The sequence below is a fragment of the Amia ocellicauda genome, chromosome 17 (assembly GCF_036373705.1).
Source record: "Amia ocellicauda isolate fAmiCal2 chromosome 17, fAmiCal2.hap1, whole genome shotgun sequence".
Taxonomy (NCBI): domain Eukaryota; kingdom Metazoa; phylum Chordata; class Actinopteri; order Amiiformes; family Amiidae; genus Amia; species Amia ocellicauda.
The window spans coordinates 10,273,672-10,288,730 of NC_089866.1; the positions used below are offsets into that span (position 1 = coordinate 10,273,672).

Consider the following 15,059-nt stretch of genomic DNA (forward strand, 5'->3'; position numbering starts at 1 on the left):
TTTTGGGAACGCGTTTGAAAATGGGTTTCTCTCGAAATTGATGCATTCGACTTGCCGTAGGTAGAGACTTCCTTAGTAACGGTGTCACCAATCCGTTGCTATGTTGGTATGTATGTCTGGCGCGGAAGCAGGAATACAGTATTGTACACAGGTATGCGGATAAAGTTTACACTTTGTTAAATAATGAAGCTTACGAGATACTGACATGCACCACAGAACATGAAATTTACTAATTTGAATCCGCAGGCTGGTACATATGTTAATATTTCCCCGTTATCCATATAGTCATTTTAGTAGGCAGTTGTGTCTGCATGAAGCGAGGAAATCAATTAATTATTCGTTGGCTAAAACTTTTACTTTACCTTCCATTTATAAAGCTAAAAGTATTTGTTTACTAATATTTCTGTAAATAATAGTATTTACAAGGTATCTAATGTTATTTATGTGTGTAGTAACTACTGAATCAATGTATTATTATTATTATTATTATTATTATTATTATTATTATTATTATTATTATTATTATTATGTCTGTGCTAGGTCGACATCTTCCTATTGCACATAAAATATTACGATGGCGAAGGGAGAAAAGAAGAAAAAAGTGGATAAGTCGCCACTCGAGGTGTCCTTCCAGAAATTAACGCAGAGCAGCTCCACCGTGGGGTCCGAGCTGCCGGCCGACACCGAGGAGGACTCGGCTCTGACCTCGGCGCCCAGCCAGTCGCCCGTGGAGTCGCCAGCCCCGGCCCCCTGTCCAGACCCGCAGCCCCCGGCACCGGAGATCTTCCAAGAGCCGGTTCTTACTCGCATAATAGTAGAGAGGTTGTGTTTTTCGTTGGGTTACTCGGTAGGAGCGTACATAACGAGTTTGTCTCTGTTTTGTTTGTATTCATTTTTCCAACTTCAATCTCCCTTCATTGTAGTTACGAAGGAGAAACTTTTCACGGACTCTATCACGGTGAAGGAATTGCATATTTTCAGGGAGGTCATGTTTACCAGGTAAAAACGAAATTAACTACACCTATAAACCTTAGTATTAGTATAAAATACATTATATACTGAGTAAACCTATAAATGCAACTTGTAAAGTGTTTCATGTTTCCCATGTTTCATGAGCTGAAATGAAAGATCCAATAATTTTTCCATATGCACAAAAAGCTTATTTCTCTCAAATTCTGTGTACAAATTGGTTTAGCATTTCTTCTTTGCCAAGATAATCCATCCACCTGACAGGTGTGACATATCAAGAAGCTGATTAAACAACTTGATCATTACACAGGTGCACCTTGTGCTGGGGACAATAAAAGGCCGCTCTAAAATGTGCAGTTTTGTCACACAACAGAATGCCACAGATGTCTCAAGTTTTGAGGGGGTGTGCAATTGTCATGCTGACTGGAGGAATGTGAATATGTTCATTTCTCAACCATAAGCCGCCAACATCGTTTTGGTGAATTTGGCGGTACGTCCATCCGGCCTCACAACCACAGACCATGTGTAGCCACCCCAGCCCAGGACCTCCACATCTGGCTTCTTCACATGTGGGATTGTCTGAGACAATCTGATGAAACTGTGGTTTTAAACAACCAATTAATTTCTCGGTCAGAAACTGTCTTAGGGAAGCTCATCTGTGTCCTCATCATCCTCACAGAGGTCTGGACCTGACTGCAGCTCTGGTGGACATTCCTGCAACCAGCATGCCAATTACACATTCCCCCAAAATGTAAGACTTGAAATGCAGAGTTAGGGCCAAATTAATGTATTTAAATTAACTTATTCCCTTATATGAACTGTAACTCGGTAAGATCTTTGACGTTTTTGCATGTTGTGTTCATATTTTTGTTCAGTGTATATTGGATCTGTATCAGTGATATACACTGAATTGCTCTTATATCCTGCAATAATAATAATACATAATAAGTTCTGTTTGATTTTTCTGTATTGTAGGGTATGTTTTCAGAAGGACTGATGCATGGACAAGGGACCTACATGTGGGCTGATGGGGTTAAATATGAGGTAATTTCTATTTTATTACAATAAAGAAACCTCAGAAATAAGCCATTGCATCGAAAGGGTGTTAGGATTCTGGGTAAACTTGATCAAAGGAGTTCAATGTAGCAGTGCAACTAGGGCTTATGTTATTCTTGCTTAATATTAATTATAAAGGTCTGTCGCATTTTTTAGAGATTCTAGGGAAAACCAATGGATTGCTCTTGTTTGTGCTTTTTATCACTCATGCTCTGAATGCATTAGCGTGGCCAAACTCTTTAACATCAGGCAGAGGTCCCTAACTGCCTTACTGTGTGTCCGCAGGGGGATTTTTCAGTGAACGTGCCCATGGGTCACGGCGTGTACACATGGCCCGACTGCAGTTCCTATCAGGGCGAGGTGTACGAGGGACTACGCCATGGAACTGGCACGTACAGATGTGGCAACAAGTCCGCCTCCTACACCGGGCAGTGGCATCAGGGGTACCGACATGGAAAGGTAGATATCACTCAGCACTGGTGTATTCAGTCATTCTGTTCTTTGGGTCAGCTGTAGTTAGTTTAAAAAACATCAAACTAGTGTGCAAGAAAATATGTAATATTGGCATTAAATATAGGATTAGATTGATCAAAATGAATCAAGCTGGGGGGCTACTTCTGCATGATAAAGCAGATTTTTTCCTCCCATCTGTTTCAGGGAATAATGTACTATAACCAGGAAGGAACATCGTGGTATGAGGGAGACTGGATCTGCAACGTCAGGGAGGGGTGGGGAGTGAGATGGTATGTAACACTCCACTGGGTCAGAATGGAGACGTTCCCTGAATGACTGTAATGGATGGAGACTGAAAATGTAATACACAGAGAATGAAATTTGGATAACGGCATCTTCCAAATTAATAATAATAATACAAATTATGAAATAGTCTACAACTAGTACATTGTGTATTATCACTCTTTGCATTATTATTTAAAATACGTTATTAATGCTTGTTATATTTTGTCTAAAGAATACATCTAGCTTTTTTGGGGAGGTGGGATGCCTAGAGTAATTCAAGTAATGACTATGTGTGTTTCCCATGTATGAAGCTTCAGCTCTGGAAACCTGTATGTAGGCCAGTGGAAGAACGGCGCAAGGCACGGAGAGGGCAGGATGCAATGGCTGTCCTACCGGCAGCAGTACAATGGGCAGTGGGAGAATGGGATCCAGGTAAACCGGGGTCTTTTGAACCGTCCCTGTCCATGCAGTGAAATATGCACTTCTAACAACACTGCTGTTACAAAAAGTAAATATTTTGCTTCCAGTTGTTTACATTTGATTAGACATAGTGCTGTAGTGAGGAAAAATTAGTGCACACTACTGTGGCTCTTTTGTGTAATTGTGATCAATTTCCTGTTTAACGCAGCATGGACAGGGCACTCATACCTGGTTCCTGAAGCGAGTGCCAGGCTCCCAGTACCCCCTGCGGAACGAGTACGTGGGGGCGTTTGTGCAGGGTCTGCGCCACGGTCACGGCAAGTTCTACTACGCCAGCGGAGCCCTGTATGACGGCGAGTGGCAGTGCAATAAGAAGCATGGTCAGGTGAGGCTGGTGCTGTTTGAATTAATCTGCAGCTGCTAGAGTTGTGGAGTTTCTCCACTATTTGTTTGACCTCTTACTTATTTATCATCATCCAGAGTATCAGTCTGTCATTTACCAAACACACCACAACATAACGCAGAAACGGAATCTTGGAATCTGTGTTCTTAATTTTTGTTTTGCTTTTCTTTCCTTGTCATACTACGTTTAGCTAAGTGTCTGTATTCAACAAATAACTGAAATGGTCTTACATTTACATTTTTCTTACATTTACATGGTCTTCTTTATATTTTTCCCCTGTTGTTATTTCTTCCAGGGAAAGTTTATCTTTAAGAATGGACGCATATTTGAAGGCGAGTTTGTAGAAGATCACATGGCTGAGTTTCCAGGATTCTCATTGGATGGAACTCACAGTCCAGACCTTAGTGGCATCAGGACTCACACTCCCCCTTGTGGCGATGGTAGGCAAATAAAGTGTAAATGAAAGGTGAAGGATTGAGGTGATGCTTGCTTCGAAATTCTAGAATTTTTGAAGTTTCCTACTGAATATTTGTTTTAAAAGCAGGGACCTTAGCCAACATAATGTATCCTAATTATAAATTCACTTGCTTTTACTTAAATAACAGACAAAATAAAAACTAATGTGATACATTGTAGCAATTGTACATCACTCTGGATTATGGCTTTTGCTCAGAAATATAAAAAAGATAAATTGAGATTTAAAGTAATGTCAAAGTCTTTAAATTTATTGATGTGAGCTAACCAAGTCAATTTGTTGTTTTAGATGAAACTTCAATTAGATCCCAAGCACCAGGCTCCTTGGTGCTGGGTCCTGACATGGCTTTAGATATCTGCAGCCTGCTGGAGAGACTTCCTGAAGCCAGCAGAGACACCGAACTGAAGCAGGTCAGGACACAAGGGACGCCAGTACAGAAATCATTCACAGCACAGTGCCATGGGTATTTTGCACCCCCTGTCCACGTTGGTTCATTAAGCAAATATATACTATTTTATTTTATTTGTATATGTTTATACGGAATATCTCTCATAGATGTGACTGATTGAAATGTGCATCACATTCTGTGCATTCCTTTTTAAAAGCCAACATTTTGAGCCTAGAAAAAGCGTCTATTTAAATTATTTTATAAAACACGCTGGTCATAACGTTGTACTGCACACAGCCATTGTCCCCTGTGAACCCCTGGTGGAAGTGCACTCACATCAGTGGTGCCTCTTGTCTGTGCTCCTGCAGGTGGAGTTTGCTGTTCTAAGGCACATCACAGAGCTGAGGCAGGTGTACAGCTTCTACAGCAGCCTGGGCTACGAGCACTCCCCAGACAACACCTTCCTGCTCACCAGGCTGCAGTTCTGGAGGCTGCTGAAGGACTGCCAAATCCACCAGCACCACCTCACACTGGCCCACGTGGATCGGCTTTGTAGTGGCAAGTGCTGCACTTCTCGGTGCTTGTATTGCAATACCGGGGGTTCTCTTCTTACCATACCAGAGGGAGGGAGTGTCAGTGTCTTTAGGGTGGCAGGGGGTAAAAAAACCTCTCATTCCCGGGTCTCTTGGAATACAGAGGAAGCATTGGAGTCACAGCCAAAACTAGTACAGAACCTGAATACTGGTTCCTTCAGCGCCACAGTCAGGTGATCACAAGACAGACCACATACGACTTCCAAACTGCCGTGCATCATCATATGGCAGTGTGTTTCGAAATGTTTTCACACTGAGCCTTGGCTCTGTGTGCTATTAAAGTATCATTGACCACCAAAGTATGACCTATACAGCCAATATACACTCACCTTAAGGATTATTAGGAACACCTGTTCAATTTCTCATTAATGCAATTATCTAACCAACCAATCACATGGCAGTTGCTTCAATGCATTTAGGGGTGTGGTCCTGGTCAAGACAATCTCCTGAACTCCAAACTGAATGTCTGAATGGGAAAGAAAGGTGATTTAAGCAATTTTGAGCGTGGCATGGTTGTTGGTGCCAGACGGGCCGGTCTGAGTATTTCACAATCTGCTCAGTTACTGGGATTTTCACGCACAACCATTTCTAGGGTTTACAAAGAATGGTGTGAGAAGGGAAAAACATCCAGTATGCGGCAGTCCTGTGGGCGAAAATGCCTTGTTGATGCTAGAGGTCAGAGGAGAATGGGCCGACTGATTCAAGCTGATAGAAGAGCAACTTTGACTGAAATAACCACTCGTTACAACCGAGGTATGCAGCAAAGCATTTGTGAAGCCACAACACGTACAACCTTGAGGCGGATGGGCTACAACAGCAGAAGACCCCACCGGGTACCACTCATCTCCACTACAAATAGGAAAAAGAGGCTACAATTTGCACAAGCTCACCAAAATTGGACAGTTGAAGACTGGAAAAATGTTGCCTGATCTGATGAGTCTCGATTTCTGTTGAGACATTCAGATGGTAGAGTTCGAATTTGGCGTAAACAGAATGAGAGCATGGATCCATCATGCCTTGTTACCACTGTGCAGGCTGCTGGTGGTGGTGTAATGGTGTGGGGGATGTTTTCTTGGCACACTTTAGGCCCCTTAGTGCCAATTGGGCATCGTTTAAATGCCACGGCCTACCGGAGCATTGTTTCTGACCATGTCCATCCCTTTATGACCACCATGTACCCATCCTCTGATGGCTACTTCCAGCAGGATAATGCACCATGTCACAAAGGTCGAATCATTTCAAATTGGTTTCTTGAACATGACAATGAGTTCACTGTACTAAACTGGCCCCCACAGTCACCAGATCTCAACCCAATAGAGCATCTTTGGGATGTGGTGGAACGGGAGCTTCGTGCCCTGGATGTGCATCCCACAAATCTCCATCAACTGCAAGATGCTATCCTATCAATATGGGCCAACATTTCTAAAGAATGCTTTCAGCACCTTGTTGAATGAATGCCACGTAGAATTAAGGCAGTTCTGAAGGCGAAAGGGGGTCAAACACAGTATTAGTATGGTGTTCCTAATAATCCTTTAGGTGAGTGTATATTTGACTGTACAACATACACACATGCACTCGAATACAAGACAAAGAACAAAATTACCAACAAAACAAAGGCTTATTTGTTCAAAACAAATCTGCAAAAATTCGGATTTGAGATTAATGTGATTGGGTGCCAGATGAAATATGCTGCAGACCGTTATTAAATGTGCTATGGACTGGTCATGACTGTTTCCACAGGCTGGTGTTTGGGCCGCACTGAGCATCAGTAGACAGGCAATCTTAACAGCTGACGAACAAAATCCCAGTTTGAGATTAATTGGGGACACATATACGGACAAAAAGAGATGTTATTTCAATAACCTTACATATGAAAGATGGCTGTCCTGATTGGTTGGTAGTCATATCAATTAACTGAAAAAGCAATCCATCACATTAAAAATCCTCCTTAACTTTTTCTTATTTTTTGTTTTTGCAGAAGGTGTTCCTCCTGACGAGATTCATTCCCCATTTGATACCATGCTTCTCAGGACGTTCCTCAGTAACATGATTGTGCTGGCTTACGATATATATCATGAACAGATTGAGTAAGCAACCACTATTGGAAATTAATGTATTGAAATATTAAATAATTATCATTCTTTTTAATCTATTTTTTAAAAGATAATTTTAACGATTTAACGATTTTACATTGCAGATCATCAAATCACATTTTAGCATCCTGTTTTTATAAGCTGGTAAGAGAGAACATAATTCCAAATGCAAGGGATGTGAAAGGTGAGAAAAAACAGTAGATTTTTTTTTTTCCTGTTCTGTTAAAGTCTTGATTATTTTTTAATCATATGTATTTTGTATGTATTCTGCATGTAGGTACATTCTTCAGCCACCACCTCCATGCTGTCATAGCTGTGAACTACATTGAGAAGAGCTGGGAGATATACAGGGCCTACTGCTTGCAGAACATGAGGGCACCATATGAGCCCTCAATGAAAATGAGACACTTTATACAGATGTTAAAGGTAACTGTGTTTACTGTTCTTCTGAAACAAAAACATAGCAGTGTATTAAAAACAGACGTGTCTGGGCTTATGGTCAGTTCCGGTATTGACACACTGCACTTCACCATCAACAGACTGAGGAATCATCATCACTGCTTTGGTTGCTTGATAGTCGGTATTGAGATACTTATTCTCACAACTTTACATCTGTTGTGTGCCCAGGATCTTAATCTCTACGGGGAGGAGCTGACAGTTGGGAAGGCCCTGCACAAACTTGCTGCTGAGAACCCTGCCGCCTATGATGGGACCCACAGTAACCTGGAGCTGGAGGTAAGAGTGAGAATGACTCGATTCAACAAGCTGCCCGCCATTGTGATCCCGATCCCCGAGGGCAACTAGCTGATGAGTTTCGCCCCCTGTGCCCAATTCAGATGACGTTCCTGGAGTTCTTCGAGGCATTGCTGGGGTGTGCAGAGGTGTGCGGCACAGGGCCAGGCCCCTCGGAGATCCCTGCAGATGTGTGGAAGGCGGAAGACGTGCCCAGAGACTCCCCCGTGGAGGAGCAGAGAGGCAGCCCCTCTCAGCACACACTGCAGCCCTCTTCACAGGTGAGGACTTCCCTCCGATGGGCTGAGGACGCTGGGTTTATTGTTGCTTTCTATTCGATAAAAATCATTGTTTTCTGCAGGAAGCTATACAGTGATCTTGTGAGACTGGTGTTTTTCATGACAGGTGATATCAAATCCATCTGCAAGCTTTTAAAATATACAGATTACTATTGTCTTGTATTTATATTGGTGCTCCCTAATCCAGAGAAAAATCTCACACAGAAACACGATTCGCATTATCAACTATAATGGAACTGAGAAGTTTCATGGTTTGTTGTAGAGTGGTTTAACAAACTGTGTAGTGTATAACATATTGCAATAAGCTGCGTACTCTGGCAAAATAAACTACAGAGAACGAGCTGAAGGATTACCTCACAATACACTTGAATAGTGTGCGTTGTAGATCATACAAAATATGTGTGTGTTGCTATTGAATGAGCCATTAAACAGGACCTGCTTTGGCTCTGTGCTGAATGGGCATGAGCCGTCATCCCGTGTTTAAAACTGAAACCCAACAATACAATAACGCTATTAATGTGTGTGTGTGTGTTACGAGGACAGTCGGATTTAAAACAGTTTCGCGTTTTATCCATCTCTCCCTCTTTAAACTTTAAACTTTATTCACATTGGTCCCCCTAGGCCGTCCTGACACAGAGTGCGCAGAAAGAAGATCTTGCAACTCGGAACAGACAGACCTTCAAATCATCCCACCTGATTTCGGCATCTTTATCGAGCACTGGGAAAAAATCTGAGGTTGGCAGAATTCGGATTCTTCATGTGTCCTAATGTAGATGATTTAAAGGAAGTTTTTGTTTTAATAAACAGAACTATAACTAATGAAAGCATCTAATGAAAAGCCTTTACCTTTGACAAGAGTGACTCGGCGAGACAGAATAAGAATAATTATTCGTTTTTTTTGTAGGATGTATGTGACCAAATCAATTTAAAACAACATAATATTATGGGCTTTTGTGTTTTCTCCTTAGACATCTGAAGATCTAAAGCAGAGTGTGGAATCTGAAGCAAACCTTAAAGAACAGTCAGGACATCAATCTGGTAACGGTAGGTTGCCTGATGCAGAACAAGTAAATATGAAACACGCAAACATCCACAGAGCAAGTAGAGCAGCCAGTCAACCTAAGCAGCCTGTCTTTGTGCTGTGGGAAGGAAGAAAACCCACCTGGACATGGGGCGAGCAGGCCACTCCACACAGGTCCGAAGCTGGGCCCCAGTAACTGTGAGGCAGCAGCACTAACCACTATGCCCCATATATAATAATACATAAATCCCCCATAGGGAGACCTCATCCTGCATTATTTTTTATGTCCTGCTTATTTATTTTAGGCTCTATGTTTCAGACCAGTGCGTTTGTGAACCTGGCAGTGGTCGATCGATGTGTGTCTTTTGTGTGATGGTAACCGCATTGGCGTGTGAGTGATTGCTGTGCGTCTTGTGTGGGTAAATGCGGTGGTGTGTCAGTAATGTAATGTTGTTTCTGCATGTGAATGAGAGTGTAGCAGTGTGTCAGTGATGTGTCCTGTGTGTGTGTACAGGTGCGCGCAGTGGCTCGGCTCTCCAGTCGGCACGCTCGCAGTCTGTGGAAGGTGTGCACAGTGTCTCAGACCTCAGTGTGAGGATGCTGCACTCAATGCCAGCCCTGGCCCCCGCGTGTGTCAGTCCTGGCTCAGGTAACAGCTTCTGCAATTGTTAGTTAAACCCCATCTCTTTAAAACTCGCTCACCTCTGGAGTCAGATCTACAGGAGGAAGAAGGAAATCACTTCTGAATTACACCAGCACTCCTCGGCACATGTAAAGCCAGTAGCTCCTGGTTTGAGATTCGTGTACTGATGATTTACACAAGAGGGCAGCATAGCTCCATCTGACCAAGGCACAGAGGCCGGGCACTCTGGAGACTCCCTGCAACATTATTCCTCAAGCGGCTCTTCTTGATCATCGCATGTTGATTAAGGGAAATCATAGGAGTTCATGTGAAATTTGTGAAATTAAAGAATAGATGATGACTTCATATGCATTATGTACAGTGAGGGAAAGAAGTATTTGATCCCCTGCTGATTTTGTACGTTTGCCCACTGACAAAGAAACGATCAGTCTATAATTTTATATATTATATATTTTAACAGTGAGAGACAGAATAACAACAAACAAATCCAGAAAAACGCAATTCAAAAAAGTTATAAATTGATTTGCATGTTAATGAGGGAAATAAGTATTTGATCACTTATTAATCAGCAAGATTTCTGGCTCCCAGGTGTCTTTTATACAGGTAACGAGCTGAGATTAGGAGCACTCTCTTAAAGGGAGTGCTCCTAATCTCAGCTCGTTACCTGCATAAAAGACACCTGTCCACAGAAGCAATCAATCAATCAGATTCCAAACTCTCCACCATGGCCAAGACCAAAGAGCTGTCCAAGGATGTCAGGGACAAGATTGTAGACCTACACAAGGCTGGAATGGGCTACAAGACCATCGCCAAGCAGCTTGGTGAGATGGTGACAACAGTTGGTGCGATTATTCGCAAATGGAAGAAACACAAAATAACTGTCAGTCTCCCTCAGTCTGGAGCTCCATGCAAGATCTCACCTCGTGGAGTTTCAATGATCATGAGAATGGTGGGGAATCAGCCCAGAACTACACGGGAAGATCTTGTTAATGATCTCAAGGCAGCTGGGACCATAGTCACCAAGAAAACAATTGGTAACACACTACGCCGTGAAGGACTGAAATCCTGCAGCGCCCGCAAGGTCCCCCTGCTCAAGAAAGCACATGTACAGACCCGTCTGAAGTTTGCCAATGAACATCTGAATGATTCAGAGGAGAACTGGGTAAAAGTGTTGTGGTCAGATGAGACCAAAATCGAGCTCTTTGACATCAACTCAACTCGCCGTGTTTGGAGGAGGAGGAATGACCCCAAGAACACCATCCCCACCGTCAAACATGGAGGTGGAAACATTATGCTTTGGGGGTGTTTTTCTGCTAAGGGGACAGGACAACTGCACCGCATCAAAGGGACGATGGACGGGGCCATGTACCATCAAATCTTGGGTGAGAACCTCCTTCCCTCAGCCAGGGCATTGAAAATGGGTCATGGATTGGGTATTCCAGCATGACAATGACCCAAAACACACAGCCAAGGCAACAAAGGAGTGGCTCAAGAAGAAGCACATTAAGGTCCTGGAGTGGCCTAGCCAGTCTCCAGACCTTAATCCCATAGAAAATCTGTGGAGGGAGCTTTAGGTTTTAGGCCAAACGTCAGCCTCGATACCTTAATGACTTGGAGAGGATCTGCAAAGAGGAGTGGGACAAAATCCCTCCTGAGATGTGTGCAAACCTGGTGGCCAACTACAAGAAACGTCTGACCTCTGTGATTGCCAACAAGGGTTTTGCCACCAAGTACTAAGTCGAAGGGGTCAAATACTAATTTCCCTCATTAACATACAAATCAATTTATAACTTTTTTGAAATGCGTTTTTCTGGATTTTTTTGTTGTTATTCTGTCTCTCACTGTTAAAATACACCTACCATTAAAATTATAGACTGATAATTTCTTCGTCAGTGGACAAACGTACAAAATCAGCAGGGGATCAAATACTTTTTTCCCTCACTGTATGTATCCAATAGAAAATAATGTGAAAGTCAGTCTTGTAGAAATATGTTACAGACGCTTATACAGTGTCACTTCATCGACATATTGCTATTTGATTTGATTCTACCAGTCATGGGTTTATTCGGCATATCTAGATTTGAATATTATGTGTACCCATTTTTCACTAGTTTCCTGCTATCAACCATCTGTTTCCAGACAGAGCTGAAGGTCTCGATGAACGGGAGAGTGAACTGGACCGCTGGATACAACAGGTGCATGTGTTCTTCACCAAGAGGTTCTTCCCAGCGTACGAGTACAGCCTGCTGGTGAAGAAGGAGGTGGCAGAGGAGCGTGAGCGGAGGGTGGTGCGGGCCCGGACAGCCAGAGCCAGGGCAGCGGAGGCAGCCAGGTAAGACACAACAACTGGGCAAGGCACTGCACTCTGGGAGCAGAACCACATGGTAAAAATGATGAATTAAGACTGAATTGTTTTATTTAGGTTAATGACTGGTGATTGTAGTCTATCTAACCAGTTTGTTGGTAGGGAAAAGTAAAAAAATACTATATATTAAGTCTCTCAGAAACATGTTTATTTATTTATTTTAATTTCCCTTTTTTCCTTCCTCTATGTCCAAGTGATTTCTATGTTGAAGATCCACTTGTCATTAATATAATTGGTCACACTTTACAATAATGGGCACCAATTCTGAACAGATGTGTGAATACCACAGGAAAAACACATGAATACCTTATGCACTTCATCTGAGTTCTGCTGTTAATCAGATGTAATGGGATTAGGATCAGGGTTAGGGAAAGGGTTACAGACTAGGTTTGGGGTCAGGGCTTATACATGTGGGCAACATCAGAACTCAGTGGAAGCGCATGAGGCATTCGTGTGTTATTCCTGTTGTATTCAGACATTAATTCATTAAGAATTGGGTTCCATTATTGTGAAATGTTTCCATTTAATAATGGATTGAATGAATGTGTAATACAATTAAAGGATGACAGTGGGTGTTCGTTCTAAGCACAGCGTGGCTGATCATTGCACGTGGCAGCTGAAATGTTTGCTCTGCCACTGCAAAAGCCATTTGTGGCTTATTTTTGTTTATTTTTGATTTTTCTTGTTTGCCGGATGTTAATTCCTGTGCAGTGCATGCAGTCAACTTGTATGTTATCTATTGGGATGTTGGCACACCTGGTAAAGAGTCTGAGCACAATGATTATCTTCTGATTATCATCCACTAGGCCAGCTTTCCTCTGCTCCACTCCACGTATCTCCATAGGGTCTTCTGTTTTACAATCTAATTGAGCTCCTAAAGAACCTTATTACTCGCTTAGCTCCAGGTCACTCAAACCATCTGCTAGTTTTCAGTCCAACTTGGCTTTTAAAGATGTAGCCTAATTGTCTGATTAGACCTTTTTTCTTTATTCTTTAAACTGGACAGGTTAGAAATTAGCATTATCTTACTACCAAGTGTGGGTTTCACAGTTCCTCTTGCTGAGGTATAATCCTTTCAATGAATTTAAGCACTTGGGCTAATACAAAATTAATTATGTGAGTGTCGGATACCTTGTAATTCTCACCTCTGCCTGTACATCAGTAATTGGTAACCTAAGGTGTTGTTCAGACAGCTGTATGGGATCAGTTTTATTAAAGCCAGATTATACTAAATTAACTGGCAACAACATCCATAAAGAAATGGTATTTCTGAAGCCTCCATGCAAGTGGAGCAAACAACTGAAAAATATCTAATCAATAAAACAGTTAAAAGTTACAGCTTAAGTAATGAAGAGCTCAGCTGGAACATAATTCACATACGAAACAGTTAGGCTCATTGGACAACCAGTTCGATTGAATAACCTGATTTGCAGATCTGATATTACTGCCAATGAACAGCTGACAATATATCTGATCTAGAAAGCAGAAGATACCATTGAACTTCCTTCCTGCTTACTGTAATGCACAGTCAGTCAGCTAATATGACAGGACAGCAGGGAGAATGTGCAGTTTGGAATTTGTTTGACCAAATGCATCGAAAGTGTCTGACAGGTCTTCGTGGCAGACAGGATGATGTGTAGTCGTGAACTGTCTGGGGAAAAAACTCACTCGTGTAGTAACACCAAGGAAGAGTTTTTAGAATGTGACGAGAGAGGCAGACGATTTTGGGTACCATCCAACAAGATAAAGTACAAACTTATGTTTCTCTATTTATTTTTGAAGTTGAATCAAATCATTGTGAAGTCTCTGATGACTGTCTGACTTCCAAAAAATATAATAAATTGTCAAAATGACATTTGTTTGTTTGAAAGATGTCATTCATTGACTAAATCGAAATAGAAACAGAATGTTTATTTGTGAACCCAAAAATAACAAACTGAAATTAAATGATCCAGATCTTAAAACAAACACTGGTGAGGGAGCTCAGGGGGGTCTCAAGGCTTTGTTCAGCACAAGGATTTGAAGCTGTCGCTCTCTCCTCACTTTTCCAATGGTGTCAGCAAAGAGGGGCAATTCAATTGTATTAGGAACACCCGGACTCTTGACTCAATGGAACATGGGCATTATAGTGCTAGTCATAGAGCGGAGGGCTATGAAGACGAGTACCAAGTATAATTTGCAATGTAGAGTGTAGAAAGCATAAGCCAACCAGGTATGATAAGTGATAATGCACAAGGACTCTGATAAGAGCATGGTCAAGCTGGGAGGTGACTAAAGTAGACAACCTAAAATTTAGCCTTTGCAAAAGAGAGGCTTGCATACTCCTGCAGTATTTAGGTGATTTCAAAGTAGGAGAGATCTGCATATTAAAGATGAGGGCACTGTCCACTACTGCCCTCTTTTACCAGCCAGTTTCCAAACTATGAGGAAAAGCAGGACGATTTCAGGAGCTCACCATCCTACTCGGAGGTGGCTATATCGTCAGGGTAAATCACAATGCAGCAATAAGCTCTTCGGCAGTGCTGACGTGTTGCCTCCCACCTGTTTGGGCAGACTGAAGAAGCTGTGGGAAGCAGCAGAGGAGAAACAGCGTGAGGAACAGGAGGAGCAGGAAGGGGAGAGAGTGGAGGCTCAGGAGGAAGACCCTTACCCTCTCCGGTCTCCCGTCCTCACAGTCAGCACCTCGGCCGTCAGGATCACCAAGCCCCCCCCTTCCAGCGGGAAGAAAAAGAAGAAATAAGCAACAGGCCCCCGCTAGCATTTATAACATTTATAGAAGTAATATCTAATGTCTGATAAACTCATGTTTAAGTATGAGCATGTAAAGAGCTTTGTACTATAAATAAACAGGCCAACAAAATCAT

General features: G+C 42.3%; 1 protein-coding gene across 1 annotated transcript; it reads left to right on the forward strand.

The window, feature by feature from the left end:
• Positions 1–85: 85 nt before the first annotated feature.
• On the forward strand, positions 86–15,056 carry rsph10b (radial spoke head 10 homolog B). Its single transcript, XM_066689206.1, has 21 exons — positions 86–151; positions 541–822; positions 924–999; positions 1,945–2,013; positions 2,311–2,484; positions 2,683–2,768; positions 3,075–3,195; positions 3,392–3,568; positions 3,882–4,026; positions 4,350–4,471; positions 4,818–5,007; positions 7,021–7,129; positions 7,240–7,319; positions 7,413–7,561; positions 7,763–7,870; positions 7,972–8,148; positions 8,788–8,901; positions 9,135–9,210; positions 9,702–9,836; positions 11,970–12,162; positions 14,749–15,056. The coding sequence occupies exons 2-21, from the start codon at positions 575–577 to the stop codon at positions 14,933–14,935; spliced, it is 2,736 nt and encodes a 911-aa protein (XP_066545303.1). The 5' UTR covers positions 86–151; positions 541–574; the 3' UTR covers positions 14,936–15,056.
• Positions 15,057–15,059: the final 3 nt, after the last annotated feature.

What these genes read in the sequence shown, in the direction of transcription:
- rsph10b (XM_066689206.1), top strand. Translation starts at nt 575, where the DNA reads ATGGCGAAGGGAGAAAAGAAGAAAAAAGTGGATAAGTCGCCACTCGAG. An exon ending in ACTCGCATAATAGTAGAGAG is followed by an intron (nt 823 to 923) that starts GTTGTGTTTTTC and finishes CCTTCATTGTAG; the next exon opens with TTACGAAGGAGAAACTTTTC. An exon ending in AGTGGGAGAATGGGATCCAG is followed by an intron (nt 3,196 to 3,391) that starts GTAAACCGGGGT and finishes TGTTTAACGCAG; the next exon opens with CATGGACAGGGCACTCATAC.